The 16,682-nt window shown below is 35.3% G+C and overlaps 1 protein-coding gene across 1 annotated transcript; it reads left to right on the top strand.

The window, feature by feature from the left end:
• The first annotated feature begins 3,576 nt into the window (after positions 1–3,576).
• Positions 3,577–4,633, top strand: LOC121259017 (glutathione S-transferase-like). Its single transcript, XM_041160486.1, has 3 exons — positions 3,577–3,821; positions 3,908–3,956; positions 4,060–4,633. Exons 1-3 carry the CDS (start codon positions 3,669–3,671, stop codon positions 4,515–4,517), a joined length of 660 nt encoding a protein of 219 aa, XP_041016420.1. The 5' UTR covers positions 3,577–3,668; the 3' UTR covers positions 4,518–4,633.
• Positions 4,634–16,682: the final 12,049 nt, after the last annotated feature.

Below are 16,682 nucleotides of genomic sequence, written 5' to 3'. Positions count from 1 at the left end.
TGAATCAGTGATCAATGGATCAGATCCGGTCTCCTGCAATTCTCTATGCAGATTGTAGGTACGGGTAGGAATGTAGTTGAGGGATGTAGGCCCCGTCTATCGAGCACGAAGGCCTCTTCATCCGGGCTAGGTTTCTTCCTGACCCGGTCCTATCTGAGTTCCTGTCTGGAAAAAATTCAGGTCAGTATCTGCATAGAAAAATTTGGAAACACCCGGATACTGGATCTTTATTTTTATTTTTTTCGGTATGAATTGTTCGATTTTTTTTTGTTCATTTCTAACAATTAAATGGACAGAAATTTAAAAGGAAAATGTTTATTATGCCCAATAAATCATCTATTTTATATTTTTTTTTACTCTCTTCTCCACGTGACTTTTTATTAGTGATCAATAAACATGTAGGTTTTAATTTAAAAAATTAAATAAATAGAGTAATAAATAGAGTTTAAATACTACATCAACATTTTTTTCATGAAAAAATATTCATAACTTGTAAGCTTTGATTTAAAAAAAAAAAAATCAGGTGCAACCTGAAACCTTTAAAAATTGGTTTCAATCCGGGTTCCGACCCGATTTTGAAACCCAGGTTCCGATCAGGGTATACCCAGATTCTCGAGCCGGAATCTTGATAAACAATACTACGAGCAAGTGTTTGACCTAATTCAGAGTTGTAAGTACTTACAAAGGTGAGCCTCGTTTGTTTTCGCAGGTGAGATGAGATGAGATTCAATTTTTTTATATGTGTGAATAGTATTGATATATGTGAGTTGAGATGAAATGAAATAGTTTTGTTAAAATATGTGTATTTATTTATAGAGATGTGTATTTTGGGTAATATTTTATGAAATAGTATTTGAAAAATTGGGATCCACTAATATCAGCTCTCACGTACGAGACAAACGGTATTTGAATAGTCAAGGGTACAGGTGTCAATTCAACCAATGGGAGACGACTTGTATGAGACAAGCAGTAGATGAAAGCACTGGGACGCACTGACAGGCTTTGTTGCCAAAAGATGAACGCGATATAGAGAAAAAAGAGGTTCCACTGGTAACTTTTTGTGTATAGTATAGTTAATCAACAACCATAAAATAATGAGAGATGAATTAAGATAATAATTAAAAAAACAGCTGAGATGAAAAATGGTATTTGTTTTCAGAGAGTAGAGTGAAAAACTTTGAGAAAAATTTTCATAGTTTTGTGTTTGTCTTTGAAGACAAACGAGATAGAGTGCTAAAAATCTAGTTAACCTTCCTTGGTTCTTATTGTCGGTACACCTGTAGTGGAGTTGAAGCCCATTGCAAACCTGAGTCCATGGGAGTTGGGAATTGCGAAGCTAATTTTTGTGATAGGAAATTAATTTTGTATTGCGTTAAATTATAAAATTATTTTTATTGTAAAATAGATCTAATATATTAAATAAAATTATATCAATTTATAAATTTATTTTTATAGAATTTCTTTATTACTATAGTACTTTCATGTGATATGCCAAGCCGAACTATGGTTGGGCCCGTTATATAACCTCGGTTACAAGTGCTCAAATCACTTTAAAATCTTCTCTAAACACTTTCTGCCGGCTGGTCCTAAATGGGCCACCCATCTGTATATCCTGTGTTTTGGTCTGAATTCCATGGTTCAAATTGAAAAAGATAAATATTGTTAATGTCTAAAATTACATAACAGATAGGAAGGAAATGAAAAAATTATTCCCAGCTCACTACATGATTTGGATGTCAATACGGTGCTTGTCACGTTCATCCATAACGTAAATAATAAGTAAGCGAATAAAAGTAAATAAATAAAAATACATAAATTTATGTGGTTCAGTATAATGCCTATGTGTATGGATTGTTTGGGGGCGGAATCCACTATAATAGATACTTTTATAATCTTTCACGGCTTCACATATCTCACAATATAACAGGAGAATTTAGGAAAGATCGTTTGAAGTTGTAGTGAAGTTTGGCATATGGAACTTCTGTGGAGAGTCGATGGAGAGTTCGTCTATTTTGTGAGGATCCTCTCATATATATAGAGGTCCAATTTGCCTTATGAAGTATTTTTCTGTTAGAAGTCTGAATTATTTTCCTTTTAAGTATCTGAATTACTTTCCTTTTAAGAGTTTGTGTATCTTTCATCTTATGAGTCTGAGTCACTTTCCTCTTATAAGTCTGAGTCTATTTTCTCTAAGAGTCTGAGTCAGCTTGTTCTATCCATTCATGACTTTATCTTTTACCTTGATCTTCGACCTTATCTCGAGATTAAATTATAAATTATTGATTTGACCCCTACAAATATATAAAATACATCATGTGATATTCATGGGCTTATGGTTATTCGGATGAATTCTTTAGACAATATTAAAAGATGGTGACACATATTTTGAAGCTATATCTTTTATTTGGGCTCGTTCGGAGAGTGAGATGATATAAGAATTTTGTAAATAGTAGTAAGATAGTCTGTGAATAGTAGTGAGATAATTTGAGTTGAATATTTTTTGCGTTTTGGGAAATGAGGGAAAAAAAGTTGAATAAAAAATATTATAAAGTTAAAATATTGTTAGAATATAGTTTTATAACATTATTTTTGTTCGGATATTTGAAAAAAACAATTTATTTATTTATTTTTTGTTTGAAAGTTTGAGAAAATTGTAATAATTAGTTTGAAAAAATTGTAATTGATTAGTTTGAAAATGTTTATATTTGAATTATGTTTAAGAATAAAATGAGATGAAATTAAAATTTTGGAATGATATCTATTTACAAACAAGCCATAGAGTTTGAGCAATACTCTAAAAGCTTTGTCTGGGAATTTATAAATGAACAAAAATAATATATTTGAATATAACGGAATCTTTCTTGTTTTGAGGTTACAAAGGAGTAAATGGAAATGAATATAAAGTAAACAATCTAATTTATAAGTATATAATAGAAATAAATAAATCTGAATATTTTGTAACCGCGTTACTATAATAGCATTTTCTTAAATTTCATTTTTTCTAATTTATAAATTGTACTTTAATGAGAAAAATGAATTAGAATCTCAATCATCTCATCTCATCTTATTTAATCGTTACAACTTTTCTAAATTCACATATAAAATGTAATAAACAATTTAATTTTTTTAAGTTTTAAAATAAAAATAATATTAAAAAATAATATTTTATTCAATTTTTAACTTTCATCTTATCTTATATGTATAACCAAGGGAGGTATAAGAGTAAAAATGAGGAAGAGTAGTAATTTATTTTAATAAAATATAAAAGATATTATGGTATTTTATTAACTCTCCTTATATTCCCTCGTATTCCTTCCAATTTAGGAGGGACTGAAGAACTTAGATTATGAAAAAAGGGAGGTAAAGTGCCTATTCTATTCTCTTAATTAAACATCAAAATAAAGAAATGTCCATTTCATTTATTCCTCGTTAAACTTTCAAAAGAGGAAAAAAAAGAAATTTTCTCCTAAATAAGTTTTTAAATAAGAAAAAAAAATTATATTATATAAAAAAATTATATTTTGTTCCTTCTATTCGCTCCTCCCAAACAGTAAGGATCTAAATCCCATCTATATATGGTCTAAAATGAAACAAGAATTCGCTTATAGAACACACAGGAAAAGAGTGAAAAAAAAACAAGCAAAGCCCTGAAAGACTCTGCACTACCAATGGCGACTCCAGTAAAAGTGTATGGACCAGCCATGTCCACAGCTGTGTCCAGAGTCTTAGCTTGTCTTCTTGAGAAAAATGTCGACTTCCAGCTCGTCCCTGTTCATTTAGCCAAGGGCGAGCACAAGAAGCCTGACTTCCGCAAGATCCAGGTACTTTGACGTGTAAAAGTCTCTCTCTCTCTCTCTCTCTCTCTCTCTCTCGTGCTAAGCTATAGATCTTTCCTTTACTGTAACAGCCCTTTGGCCAAGTACCAGCATTTGAGGACGAAGGCATCTCCCTCTTTGGTAAATATAGCCACAATCCGTTATTTTAGTTCATTCTTTTCGATCCTTCGACAAATCAAACTCCATATTATTTTCCTCTATTTTTTGCTTTTGAGTAATTCAGAGTCTAGAGCGATTTGCCGGTACATTTGTGAGAAGTACACAGACAAAGGAAATAAAGGACTATACGGAACAAACCCAGTAGCGAGAGCATCCATAGACCAGTGGCTAGAGGCCGAAGGGCAGAGCTTCAACCCACCAAGCTCTGTTTTGGTGTTTCAGCTCGCGTTCGCGCCGCGAATGAAGGTTAAGCAAGACCAGGTGGTGATCAAGCAGAACGAAGAAAAACTGTCCAAGGTGCTGGGCATTTACGAAAAGAGGCTCGGGGAGACCCGGTTCTTGGCAGGGGACGAATTTTCTTTGGCTGATCTTTCGCACTTGCCCAACACCCAGTACTTGGTGACAACTTCTGGTAGAGGGGAGATGTTCACTTCAAAAAAGAATGTGGGGAGGTGGTGGAACGAGATTTCCAGTAGACAATCCTGGAAAAAGGTGGTTGATATGCAGAATAAGGGTGCTTGAAAAATTGCCCGGTGATTTTGGCCTTCTTTTTTTCTCCGAGTTTCGGTGATGGCATTTCTTGAATAAATTGCTACAATCGGAGGCTTCTTGGCCTCTTTTCTTTCTTTGTTTTTTTAGAAAAAACTTTTGTTTGGTTGGCAGACTATTATTCATAGGTTTGACATAGTTTGAAACACCTACTAGCATTATTATTAGTCTATGGATATGCAAAATTATCTCTTTTATATATTCATTTTATCATTTAAGCAAAACTTTCATAATGACTGGTGCATATTTGAGACAAAATAATAATTTAATAATATTATTTTATTATTATTAATTTTTTTATCTAAATACAATTTTATAGCATCTTTTTTATATATTAATACAATTTCATGCATCCAAATTTAGCAATTCCATGTATAATAAAATACATCAAATTCTTGTAAAAAAAAAATCAAATTTATATACACCAAAAATGAATTCCATGTACTCATAAATTGCACATATTAACACGAAAATACAATACAAATACATTACAACACAAATTCATTATAATACAAATTCATCACAATATAAATTTTTTTGACATCATCACGATACAATACAAATTTATCAAGAAAGGGAGGAGAGAGAAAATAAATAAATAAAATATATTTTTGAGAGTGAATAGTTAGTCTTCAAATTTACATAAATCATGTTTATGGTTAGTTAAATATTTGGAGATGTATAAACAAATGTGAAAGAATTTATGCTATATTATGTAAATATAACTTTGTATATGGAAATGTATATACCAATGTGAATCCTCACTGCTCCATAGTTGAAAATACAGCATGAGCTTGCTTTTGCTTTGCAGCTGTTTTTAGTGTCGGAATTCCGGGCCTCGAGAATTCCATCAAGCAGCAGCGTCTTCTTTTGATAATTATTGAAAACCTTGGGATTGTAAAACACAATTGATACATCTCCCTCATTTTCAAAATAATTACACGATATTTAAATATTTTATAATTATATATAAAATTATTTAAAAAAAAAAAACTGAAGAGCGGTTTGGACAATCAATTTAAATCAGATAAATTAAAATGAAAATTAAAAATTGAATAAAATATTATTAAAATATTATTTTTTTAATATTATTATTATTTTAAAAATTAAAAAAATTGAATTGTTTATTATATTTTATATCAAAATTTGAAAAATTATAATAATAAAATGAGATGAAATGAAATACTTTTATTATTCAAATAGTCTCATTTGTATTCAAAACTCACATCAACTCATCTCAACTTATCATTACAATTTTCTTAAATTTTCACACAAAATATAATAAACAATTCAGCTTTTTCAAATTTTAAAATAATTTTTTAAAATTCTCACACAAAATATAATAAATAATTCAACTTTTATTCGACTATTCACAAACTATCTCAACTCATCTCTAAATCCAAACCATCCAGTTGTCCACAATTACAGCTGTTATATTTTTTGTGAACCAATTTTAGTTGACCCGAAACTTGTGGGTTACTAACCCATGGGTTATAATCAATCAATTCGAAGTCTGTAGATTGGTTAGCCTAGGTCCAAGTCTAAGAGCATTAGCATTGAATTGGCTATCTTATTCTTTAAATTTTAACTAATATATAACTTTTTTACTTTTAGCTAATCATTCAAAACTTGAAGTCTATATTGAATTAGTCATCACACTCTCTATAATAATAAAATTTTATTATTTTTTATTATTTATATTTTTTTAATTAATTTATATTTTATTTTTATAATCTTCAATAACCTCCAACAATCATATTCATTTTCATTTTCACAATCTAACAATCTATAATATAATAATCTCATATGTATATAGATGATAAAATCTCATATGAATGAAAATTTCATATCTATAATATAATAATCTCAAAAAATACTTTTAGACTTACTATAGTTCTTTTCATATTTGAAAAGAAGAATAGATTTATTGTAGCTTATAGTTTGGATGAAAACAATTTAGCTAATTTAATGTGGAACAAATATGAATGATATTTGTTAAATTTAAAGATGAAAAGGCATTTAGCTAATTCAATGCCAATGCTCTAATGTGACATTTAGATAGTGAAATGAGATGAAATAGTTTTAGATGAAAATTAAATAAAATATTAATAGAATATTATTTTTTAATATTATTATTATTTTAGAATTTGAAAAAAATAAATTATTTATTATATTTTATGTAAAAATTTAAAAAAATTATAATAATAAAATAAGATGAAATTAAACCATTTCTATATACAAAAGAGACCTAACACTTGGCCAATGTCGACATTGACCCATTTTTTCTTTCCCTACCCCAATTTGCAGCCTATTTTGATAGCCAAAAATCCAATTTAATCCAGGCTTTAGGGCTATTCTAAATTCTAATAGCCCGACTCCGTCCAACATAATTTATCTATGCAATTATTTAAAAAATAAATAAAATTATTGTCGAGTTAGATTGAAAGCAAAATGACAAAGCCTTGTTATGCATTCCGACCCGATATCTCCCTTATACTTAAAAGTTGCTATAAACTTAAACAGTAATAAACAGTGATACGTGAACAATAATGAACAGTAGATTTGTTGTACCTCTCTACATTCTCACAGTAAAATCATCACAAAATCACCACACAAATTATAAAATTACTATGCAAGTTTCCACACAAATCACAAATCAATGGTCGTCGGCTGGAGGAAAGGAGAAAGTAGAGGGGTCGTCTGCGAGGGACGAGGCTGCTGGTGGTGGTGCGGTGCCATAGGGGTGGCTAGTTGCGGCGCTGCAGGGAGAAACCCATGCGTCTAGAGGAAGAGAGAGGGCTACGGGCTTTCGGCCTGATGCGGGGGGAAAGAGAGAGGTTTGTGGGGACGAGATCGGCGGGCTGGTGGTGGTGGTGGTGTGGTGCCGTAGGGGTGGCTAACGGCGGGATTACGGGGAGAAACCCGTGCTTGTAGAGGAAGAGAGAGGTCTGTGGGGATGAGATCGGCGTGGGGAAGGTCGCCGCTGACTAGGCTTGGTAGTGGCGCAGTAGAGGCGACCGGTGGAGCTGAGAGGAGTCGAGAATGAGAGGGGCGCGCGGTTGAGGGAGGGAGGAGAGAGAGGGAAGAGGGAAAATGAGTGGAAAAGTTAGGGTTTGAGACTTTAAGGCCAGGTTTGTATTCACAACCCATCTCAATTCATCTCAACTCATCTCACTACTATTCACTACTATTCAGCAACTTTAACTCATAAATCTCACTAATATTCACAACTCATCTCACTACTATTCACAACCCATTTAAACTCATCTCAACTCATCTTCAAATCCAAACGATATCTAAATCTCAACCCTTCAAATTGAATCTCCATAATTGATCCAGTAGTAGAGGTTAAAACATTAAAAATAAACTAAATTAAAATAGATAATTAAAATATATATTCAAATTTAATTTATAAAATACTAATATTTTATTATTAAATAAAAAATAGAGTTTTGTTAAATATTTTTAAGAGAATAAAATCATATAAATTGTGGCGCTCCCAATCCCCCTTATAAAAATACACAGGGATCGAGACGCCAGGATGGTGACAACACGGTCACACATCCCAACGAAGTGCCAGTGTGTGTACATGCAACAGTGTTCAAATAAAATAACGCAGCGGATAGTCAACTAAGTACCAGGATTTAATTACAATCAAACATCAGTAAAGATTTAAATAGCAGTTATACAGTCATCCATAAAATAATTTACAATAGTTTTAAATGTACAAACGAGTGATCCCAGATCACTCCTCAGGCGGAGCCGTCTCCTCAGGCTCGCCCTCCTCCTCCTCATCAGCATCAAAATCTGCGACACCACAAAATGGTCTCGCAGGTAAGTATAACCCAAACAACAATGTAATACAAAATGCATTAAATGCAACTAACATGCATGCACATGAAAACATGCATTTTTCCACAAAACATCATTTTTCCCGAAAATGATAAATTTCCAACACACACCAAAATCTCATTTTGGTCCAAATTATCCGTAAAACATTTTCCCAGAAAATGATTTACCCAAAAATCAACTCGCACTATTTTCCCAGAAAATAGTGCATTAATCCCAAATGCACCATGCATTATTTCCATATGCACCATGGTCTCCCCTATGGACCATCCGCACGTCCTGGCTTCGCAGCGGTGCTCAGTTCCGCGCCCAGCGCGTACGTGGCCAAGCACTCACACTACGCAACGAGCGATGCCCAGTTCCGCGCCCAGTGCTTACGTGGCCAGACATCCTCTAGTCCCCGCCAGCAGAAGGACCACGGAGTCGGCACGAGACCATCTCGTCCGATCCCATTGTCGCCCGGCGACAACCCAGGGGACGTTACTCAGTATATTCCGCTCCCGAGTAACCAGAGGAGCTCCACCGAGTTAATGCCCCATCTCGGCTTGGGGTCGTGATACACACGCACCAAAAATATTCTCACATAAAATCATAGCTTTTCAAAGCACATGAACATGAATGCAATACACGAAAACCCAGTTTTCTTTTACAAACATGATCATGCATGAAATAATGAAATGCACATGTACCAACACAATATCCAAACAACCCATCAACAACAAATATCCAATCAACCAAACAACTCCAATCACAAATCCATCCGACCCCCGAACTCCTCGGACTCAGTCCGGCATGCCAAAAACACAGTGAAATGGGTTAGTGCAAAAATACATTTAAATTACGAAAACTTTGGAGAAATACTTACAGTGCAATATAATAATTTTCCGAGGATCGCGAAGTTGAAAAAGGCGACGTTTGAGCAACACCACAGTGTAAAATACACTGTGGCCGTGGGTCACAAATACCAACTTTTCAACGAGGACAAACGAAGACCCAAGATTAATAGGGTAGGGCCTAGGGAGGTCGGTGAAGCTAGTGGTGGTGGTGGTTTGCCGTGGGTGGCGGCGCAAGGGGCGGTTTTAGGCCCGAAAAGTGCAAATCGGAGATGGACTTGGTGGGGCTTCACCGGTGACGGATCGGAGCTGGGGTTGGGTCCAATGGGTTGCCAAGAGGCCGGGGATGAAGTGGTAGGAAGATGGTGGCCGGAGGTGGCGCGACGGCGGCGCAGTGGTGCATGGAACGCCGTGGCTTCAATGGGTTCGTGGTGGTTAACGGCGACGATGGAGGAGCTGGAAATGGAGGGAGGTGATCGCCGGCGGCAGGGGGAGCGGTGGAGCCGGGCGGTGTCGACCACCGCCGGCGCACGGCGGCGGGCTGGGGAGGAAGCCACGCACGGCGAGAGAGAGAGAGAGAGAGAACTCGCGCACCCCGGGGAGGAAACCGGGAGAAGAAAAAGAAAAAGAAAAAGAAAAAAGAAAAGAAGAAAAGAAAAAGAAAAGGAAAAGAAAAATAGAGGGAAAAGAAATGAGGTCCAATCCTCATAACTTGGGTGACGAAAATGATCCAACGGAAACGATTTTAAAACCACAAGTTAAATGAAATAATTTAAACGTAATGGTAAAGTCAAATTGAAATAATTAAATCCCACGGTAATTAATTAAATATGAAAAACAATTTAAATGCACAACAATAAATAAATATTAAGAAAGCACATAAAAATTAATTTCCACCAATTAAAATCATAGAAATAAACTCACTAAAAATCCAACCAATTTAAAATAAGAGAAATTATTTTAATTACATAAAAATAATTCCTTCAGTAAAAATACACTAAAATACGGGGTGTTACATCCTCCCCCCCTTAAATAAAATTTCGTCCTCGAAATTGGCAAGGTCAACATTAAGACTAAGACAGGAATAAGATTCAACTAAGAGCAGACTAAGAACATACCGCCAAAATAGTCCGGCAAGGCCACTCTATAAGCAACAAGCGCAACCTTCTCTACGATCTGAAAATGGCCAACATATCTTGGACATCAACAATTGCCCAAATTGAGTTCTTCCCACTAGGAGTCCTCGGCAACTCTACCACAAAATCCATAGAAATATCATCCCACTTCCACTCTGGAATAGGGAGAGGTTGAAGTCTACCTTGATGCTCAACCTTAACTAGACGGCACGTGGCACATTCCTCAATGAGCATGGCACTCATTCCTCAATGAGCATGGCACTATCCATCATACTCATTTTAGTCCCCCAATGACACATCACGACCAGTATTCCTAGAGTGACTGCTATCCAAAAATCTCATTTCCTCAAGAACCTTAATACAACATCCAATAAATTTCAATGATCAAAAGCCCTTACAATAATATGTGCCAACTGCAATCAACTCCTATGCTCCAACTTCTAAACCTTTATTGAATTCTACTATTGGAAACCTAATAGCCACTTCCAATGTTAACCATCAGTAACAGATTTTGCACAACCAAATGATTAATCGCCAATCACAAGTATCTTCTCAAAATTCAAGTCACCGTTAATTCTTCAAATCAGCACAATTTGAACTCCTGACTACAACAAAAATACCACGCTTCTGCTGCGCACTCAGATATTCGCCACATGCATAAAACTTACGTCCTCATGAAACTAACACCAAGAGTACAAGGTGGCTCCATTCCTACTAACCAAAACCCTTATCATAATTTGGTAGAAAAAAAACACTCTCTCTCCCAAAACCACAAGTTATAACTCAAATTCCTCAATTAACTTCTGCTGCCTTGATCAAAATCAAATTCTATAAAATACAACCATGATCAAAGACAGAAACCCAATATCAAACAACCTCAGCATCCCAAATTGAAAATAAACAACCTCAACCCAAAATACACTCATCTCCTCTAAGATAAGAAACATACTTTAAAAGACTCAATTCCAACCTAGCGAATCAAAAAGAGTGCCTAGAGACTTCTACCTAACAACCTAAACCCGAAAGCTCACCATCTACATTCTAAACATCATCTAATCTAACGGTGACTAAACTCACAACGAACCACCATTGACTTCACCAAAACATTAACAAAACTTCCTCGGTAACTCGCCCACCTATTTCTACTCCAATAAGCTAGTATTAACACAACTAGTTCCTTCAATAGCACATCACTATTAAACCTCAGGGCAAACCATACTGATCAAATCTCCAATCTACCAAAAGCCATTACAAAGCACCCAAGGATCCTAATGCTTTATTACCCCCACATACTTGATCATATCATTCATCGCTAACGTCTAAACTTCAACTTCCAAGATCTTATCATATACCATACGTGACATCCTATCAATCTCTTGACATCCTATCAATCTCTTGACATCCTATCAATCTCTTTTCAAGTTAAATGACAATGTCCTTCATTCAACCAACTAGATGCTCAAACTCCAAAAGAAAGTATAACCTTAAAATTTAAATTCCTAGGTAACCTCAAGTCACAATTAATTCCTGAAAATAATCACAATAACTATTCCCAACCATGATTCATTGAGTAACCCACTTCAATTGCACACTTCGATCAACTCCCCAAAAACTCCAAGCCAAAGTCTCTTGAATTACTACTATTGTGTCGACTCCTCTTCCACACCTACCAAAACCACTTCTTTCAAACTAAAATGAGACTAGGACCTATACTCTCCGAAATCCATAACCACTCACCACTACTATACATCAATCTTACGCACCCTTAGCCAAAACCAATAATCCTCCAAACGTGCAGGTGGTCATCATTACCATTTCCATCACTAAACCTATATCCTCGAAATCAATAAGAATCATTTCTTAAATCGTCACCATCTATTATCCTTAAAATTGATATGGATTAAATCCTGAACCTGACACTGTAACCTCAAGCTAAAATCAATTATTAACTGAACTAGATCAACATCCTCCATCTCCAAAGAAATTCTCCAAAAAAAAAAAAAAAAAATTTTCGTATCAATAACTCAACTCAGATCAATCCTATTTTAATTCAGCCATTCAACTCTGCAATTCTAAAACCTTAACCCAAATATAAATCATTTCCTGAAATCCTCAAGATCGATGAACTCAAATCTAAAACATTCGCCTTATAAAACTTGTAAATTCTAAAACCCCAAATGTTATCAAATTGCTTATCGAGGTCGGCAAGATCAAAAACTTCTAGTCTAAGTAATCTCTTAATTGCTTGTTGAACCTACCAGCTTAAATCCCATTAACTTATTTTCTAAAAAAACTATGCGGCCACAAACCTTAGATGAACTTCTCATAAATCTAACATTGACATTCGTTGAACTTACAACCCCCAACCTCAAAGACTCATTACCTAAATTCTACGGAACCTAAATCCTCAATTATCCTAAGCAATTAAAAACTATTCCCCTCCTTAGCAGCAACTTGAGTACCTAATCCAAAGAGTTCTCCCAGACCCTGATGTTCGAGCCTTGATATTAAAACAACCAATCACCAAGAGTTCAGGCCTACTATACCAATATTTAAGCCTAACAATGGCCTTCTCAGTCGTACCATCTTCCTGTCATAACATAACCCTTAACCCGCCTTTCAATTTCGAACAAAACCAAATAAAATTCCATAAATAAAATAACATACGACAAAATGCATAAAACCAATGAAGTAGTTCACCATAAAATAAATATAACAATAAAATAATCCGCCATAAAATAAAACAATTAAATTAAAATGACATACAAATAAATAAATAAACAATGAAATTATTATACAATAAAATAAATAAACAACAGAATTATTATACAATAAAATAAATAAAGCCAATAAAACCATACTCAACCAAGGGTAAACACTAATTAAAGCAATAAAATCAAATAAATCAAATAACATCAATTAACATAAAATAAAATAGCAATAAACTCATAATATAAAATAAATAACTTAACTTACACCACTTAAACAAAAATTTTATTATTTTAGAATAATAATAAAAATAATTCTCTGGTACTATCCTAAGGGACATGTGGTTTTACCCAGAGCCGAACTGCTCTGATACCACCTGTGGCGCCCCCAATCCCCCTTATAAAAATACACAGGGATCGAGACGCCAGGATGGTGACAACACGGTCACACATCCCAACGAAGTGCCAGTGTGTGTACATGCAACAGTGTTCAAATAAAATAACGCAGCGGATAGTCAACTAAGTACCAGGATTTAATTACAATCAAACATCAGTAAAGATTTAAATAGCAGTTATACAGTCATCCATAAAATAATTTACAATAGTTTTAAATGTACAAACGAGTGATCCCAGATCACTCCTCAGGCGGAGCCGTCTCCTCAGGCTCGCCCTCCTCCTCCTCATCAGCATCAAAATCTGCGACACCACAAAATGGTCTCGCAGGTAAGTATAACCCAAACAACAATGTAATACAAAATGCATTAAATGCAACTAACATGCATGCACATGAAAACATGCATTTTTCCACAAAACATCATTTTCCCCGAAAATGATAAATTTCCAACACACACCAAAATTCCATTTTGGTCCAAATTATCCGTAAAACATTTTCCCAGAAAATGATTTACCCAAAAATCAACTCGCACTATTTTCCCAGAAAATAGTGCATTAATCCCAAATGCACCATGCATTATTTCCATATGCACCATGGTCTCCCCTATGGACCATCCGCACGTCCTGGCTTCGCAGCGGTGCTCAGTTCCGCGCCCAGCGCGTACGTGGCCAAGCACTCACACTACACAACGAGCGATGCCCAGTTCCGCGCCCAGCGCGTACGTGGCCAGACATCCTCTAGTCCCCGCCAGCAGAAGGACCACGGAGTCGGCACGAGACCATCTCGTCCGATCCCATTGTCGCCCGGCGACAACCCAGGGGACGTTACTCAGTATATTCCGCTCCCGAGTAACCAGAGGAGCTCCACCGAGTTAATGCCCCATCTCGGCTTGGGGTCGTGATACACACGCACCAAAAATATTCTCACATAAAATCATAGCTTTTCAAAGCACATGAACATGAATGCAATACACGAAAACCCAGTTTTCTTTTACAAACATGATCATGCATGAAATAATGAAATGCACATGTACCAACACAATATCCAAACAACCCATCAACAACAAATATCCAATCAACCAAACAACTCCAATCACAAATCCATCCGACCCCCGAACTCCTCGGACTCAGTCCGGCATGCCAAAAACACAGTGAAATGGGTTAGTGCAAAAATACATTTAAATTACGAAAGTTCTTTGGAGAAATACTTACAGTGCAATATAATAATTTTCCGAGGATCGCAAAGTTGAAAAAGGCGACGTTTGAGCAACACCACAGTGTAAAATACACTGTGGCCGTGGGTCACAAATACCAACTTTTCAACGATGACAAACGAAGACCCAAGATTGATAGGGTAGGGCCTAGGGAGGTCGGTGAAGCTAGTGGTGGTGGTGGTTTGCCGTGGGTGGCGGCGCAAGGGGCGGTTTTAGGCCCGAAAAGTGCAAATCGGAGATGGACTTGGTGGGGCTTCACCGGTGACGGATCGGAGCTGGGGTTGGGTCCAATGGGTTGCCAAGAGGCCGGGGATGAAGTGGTAGGAAGATGGTGGCCGGAGGTGGCGCGACGGCGGCGCAGTGGTGCATGGAACGCCGTGGCTTCAATGGGTTCGTGGTGGTTAACGGCGACGATGGAGGAGCTGGAAATGGAGGGAGGTGATCGCCGGCGGCAGGGGGAGCGGTGGAGCCGGGCGGTGTCGACCACCGTCGGCGCACGGCGGCGGGCTGGGGAGGAAGCCACGCACGGCGAGAGAGAGAGAGAGAGAGAACTCGCGCACCCCGGGGAGGAAACCGGGAGAAGAAAAAGAAAAAGAAAAAGAAAAAAAAGAAAAGAAGAAAAGAAAAAGAAAAGGAAAAGAAAAATAGAGGGAAAAGAAATGAGGTCCAATCCTCATAACTTGGGTGACGAAAATGATCCAACGGAAACGATTTTAAAACCACAAGTTAAATGAAATAATTTAAACGTAATGGTAAAGTCAAATTGAAATAATTAAATCCCACGGTAATTAATTAAATATGAAAAACAATTTAAATGCACAACAATAAATAAATATTAAGAAAGCACATAAAAATTAATTTCCACCAATTAAAATCATAGAAATAAACTCACTAAAAATCCAACCAATTTAAAATAAGAGAAATTATTTTAATTACATAAAAATAATTCTTTCAGTAAAAATACACTAAAATACGGGGTGTTACATAAATAATTAGAGTTTTTAATATAATTTAAATCTCATAATATTCTTAATTAACTAAAATTATTTAGATAAAATGATTTTTTTAGTGCTTCCTGAGTCATTGAGTAGTGTGGTTAAATTCTACAATTCATATATTTTGCTAAAAAAATTATCGCTAAAATATCCAAAATCTTTTAATTTTCATATTACTCATATTAATATAACATTTTGTTATCATTATAATTCTTATTAAAATTTATTTTTCTGTTATGTACATTAAATAACATATTATTTTTACATTTTATAGATATTAGTCACTACGAAAACGTGCATCGCACGTCCCTCACAACTAGTAAGGTGAAAAGTACAAAAATGTTTGGTCACTTTAATAGGAAATATTTGGAATCCAAAAATGGATTAAAAACACTGAACAACCCTACGCAGAATCAAAGCCACTTGGGCGGCCCAAGGCATGGCCATGCCATCGAGGCCACTAGTCATGGCTCATTGACTATGGCAATTGTTTCAATCAAGGTTCATTTTGCATCCCTGGATTTGGTAGGGTGTCCTTGGAAGCCACCCCTTGACTTTGTCAAGACAACATCACATGCTCATACGAAGGTCACACTTTCTCTCTACTTCACCTAAAATATTATAAGAGTAATATTAAATATAAATCCTTTATAAAAAAAGGTCACAGTAATAAATTTTTTTTATATTTTTTTAAGATGAGATTTATTTTTTTATAAAAATTTATGTGATATTTAGTGATATATATCTATTTAAAATTTGTACAAATCGATTTTCTAAAATTAATAATATTCGTTTAGAGTAAAATATGAAATATTTTAATCTTCTTATATTATTTGGATAAATAAAATGATTAAAAGACTATTTTACACTAAATAGATACGGCTCATTTTACTTAAAATAGAGAGGATGCTTATCTATCTGAAATCCCATCAAAACAATATTAAAATGTTGTGGACCCACATAATGATAACGTGTCTATTTTTCTTTAAAACATGGGATCCTCGAACGCG

The sequence above is a fragment of the Juglans microcarpa x Juglans regia genome, chromosome 4D (genome assembly GCF_004785595.1).
Source record: "Juglans microcarpa x Juglans regia isolate MS1-56 chromosome 4D, Jm3101_v1.0, whole genome shotgun sequence".
NCBI lineage: Eukaryota > Viridiplantae > Streptophyta > Magnoliopsida > Fagales > Juglandaceae > Juglans > Juglans microcarpa x Juglans regia.
The sequence above is the reverse complement of the archived record's forward strand: the minus strand, read 5'-3'. Positions and strand labels throughout refer to the sequence as shown.

Bases quoted from the DNA above. Each gene is read 5' to 3' on its own strand.
- LOC121259017 (XM_041160486.1), top strand. From the start codon at position 3,669: ATGGCGACTCCAGTAAAAGTGTATGGACCAGCCATGTCCACAGCTGTG. The intron at 3,822-3,907 runs GTACTTTGACGT...TTACTGTAACAG, and splicing joins CTGACTTCCGCAAGATCCAG to CCCTTTGGCCAAGTACCAGC. The intron at 3,957-4,059 runs GTAAATATAGCC...TGAGTAATTCAG, and splicing joins CGAAGGCATCTCCCTCTTTG to AGTCTAGAGCGATTTGCCGG.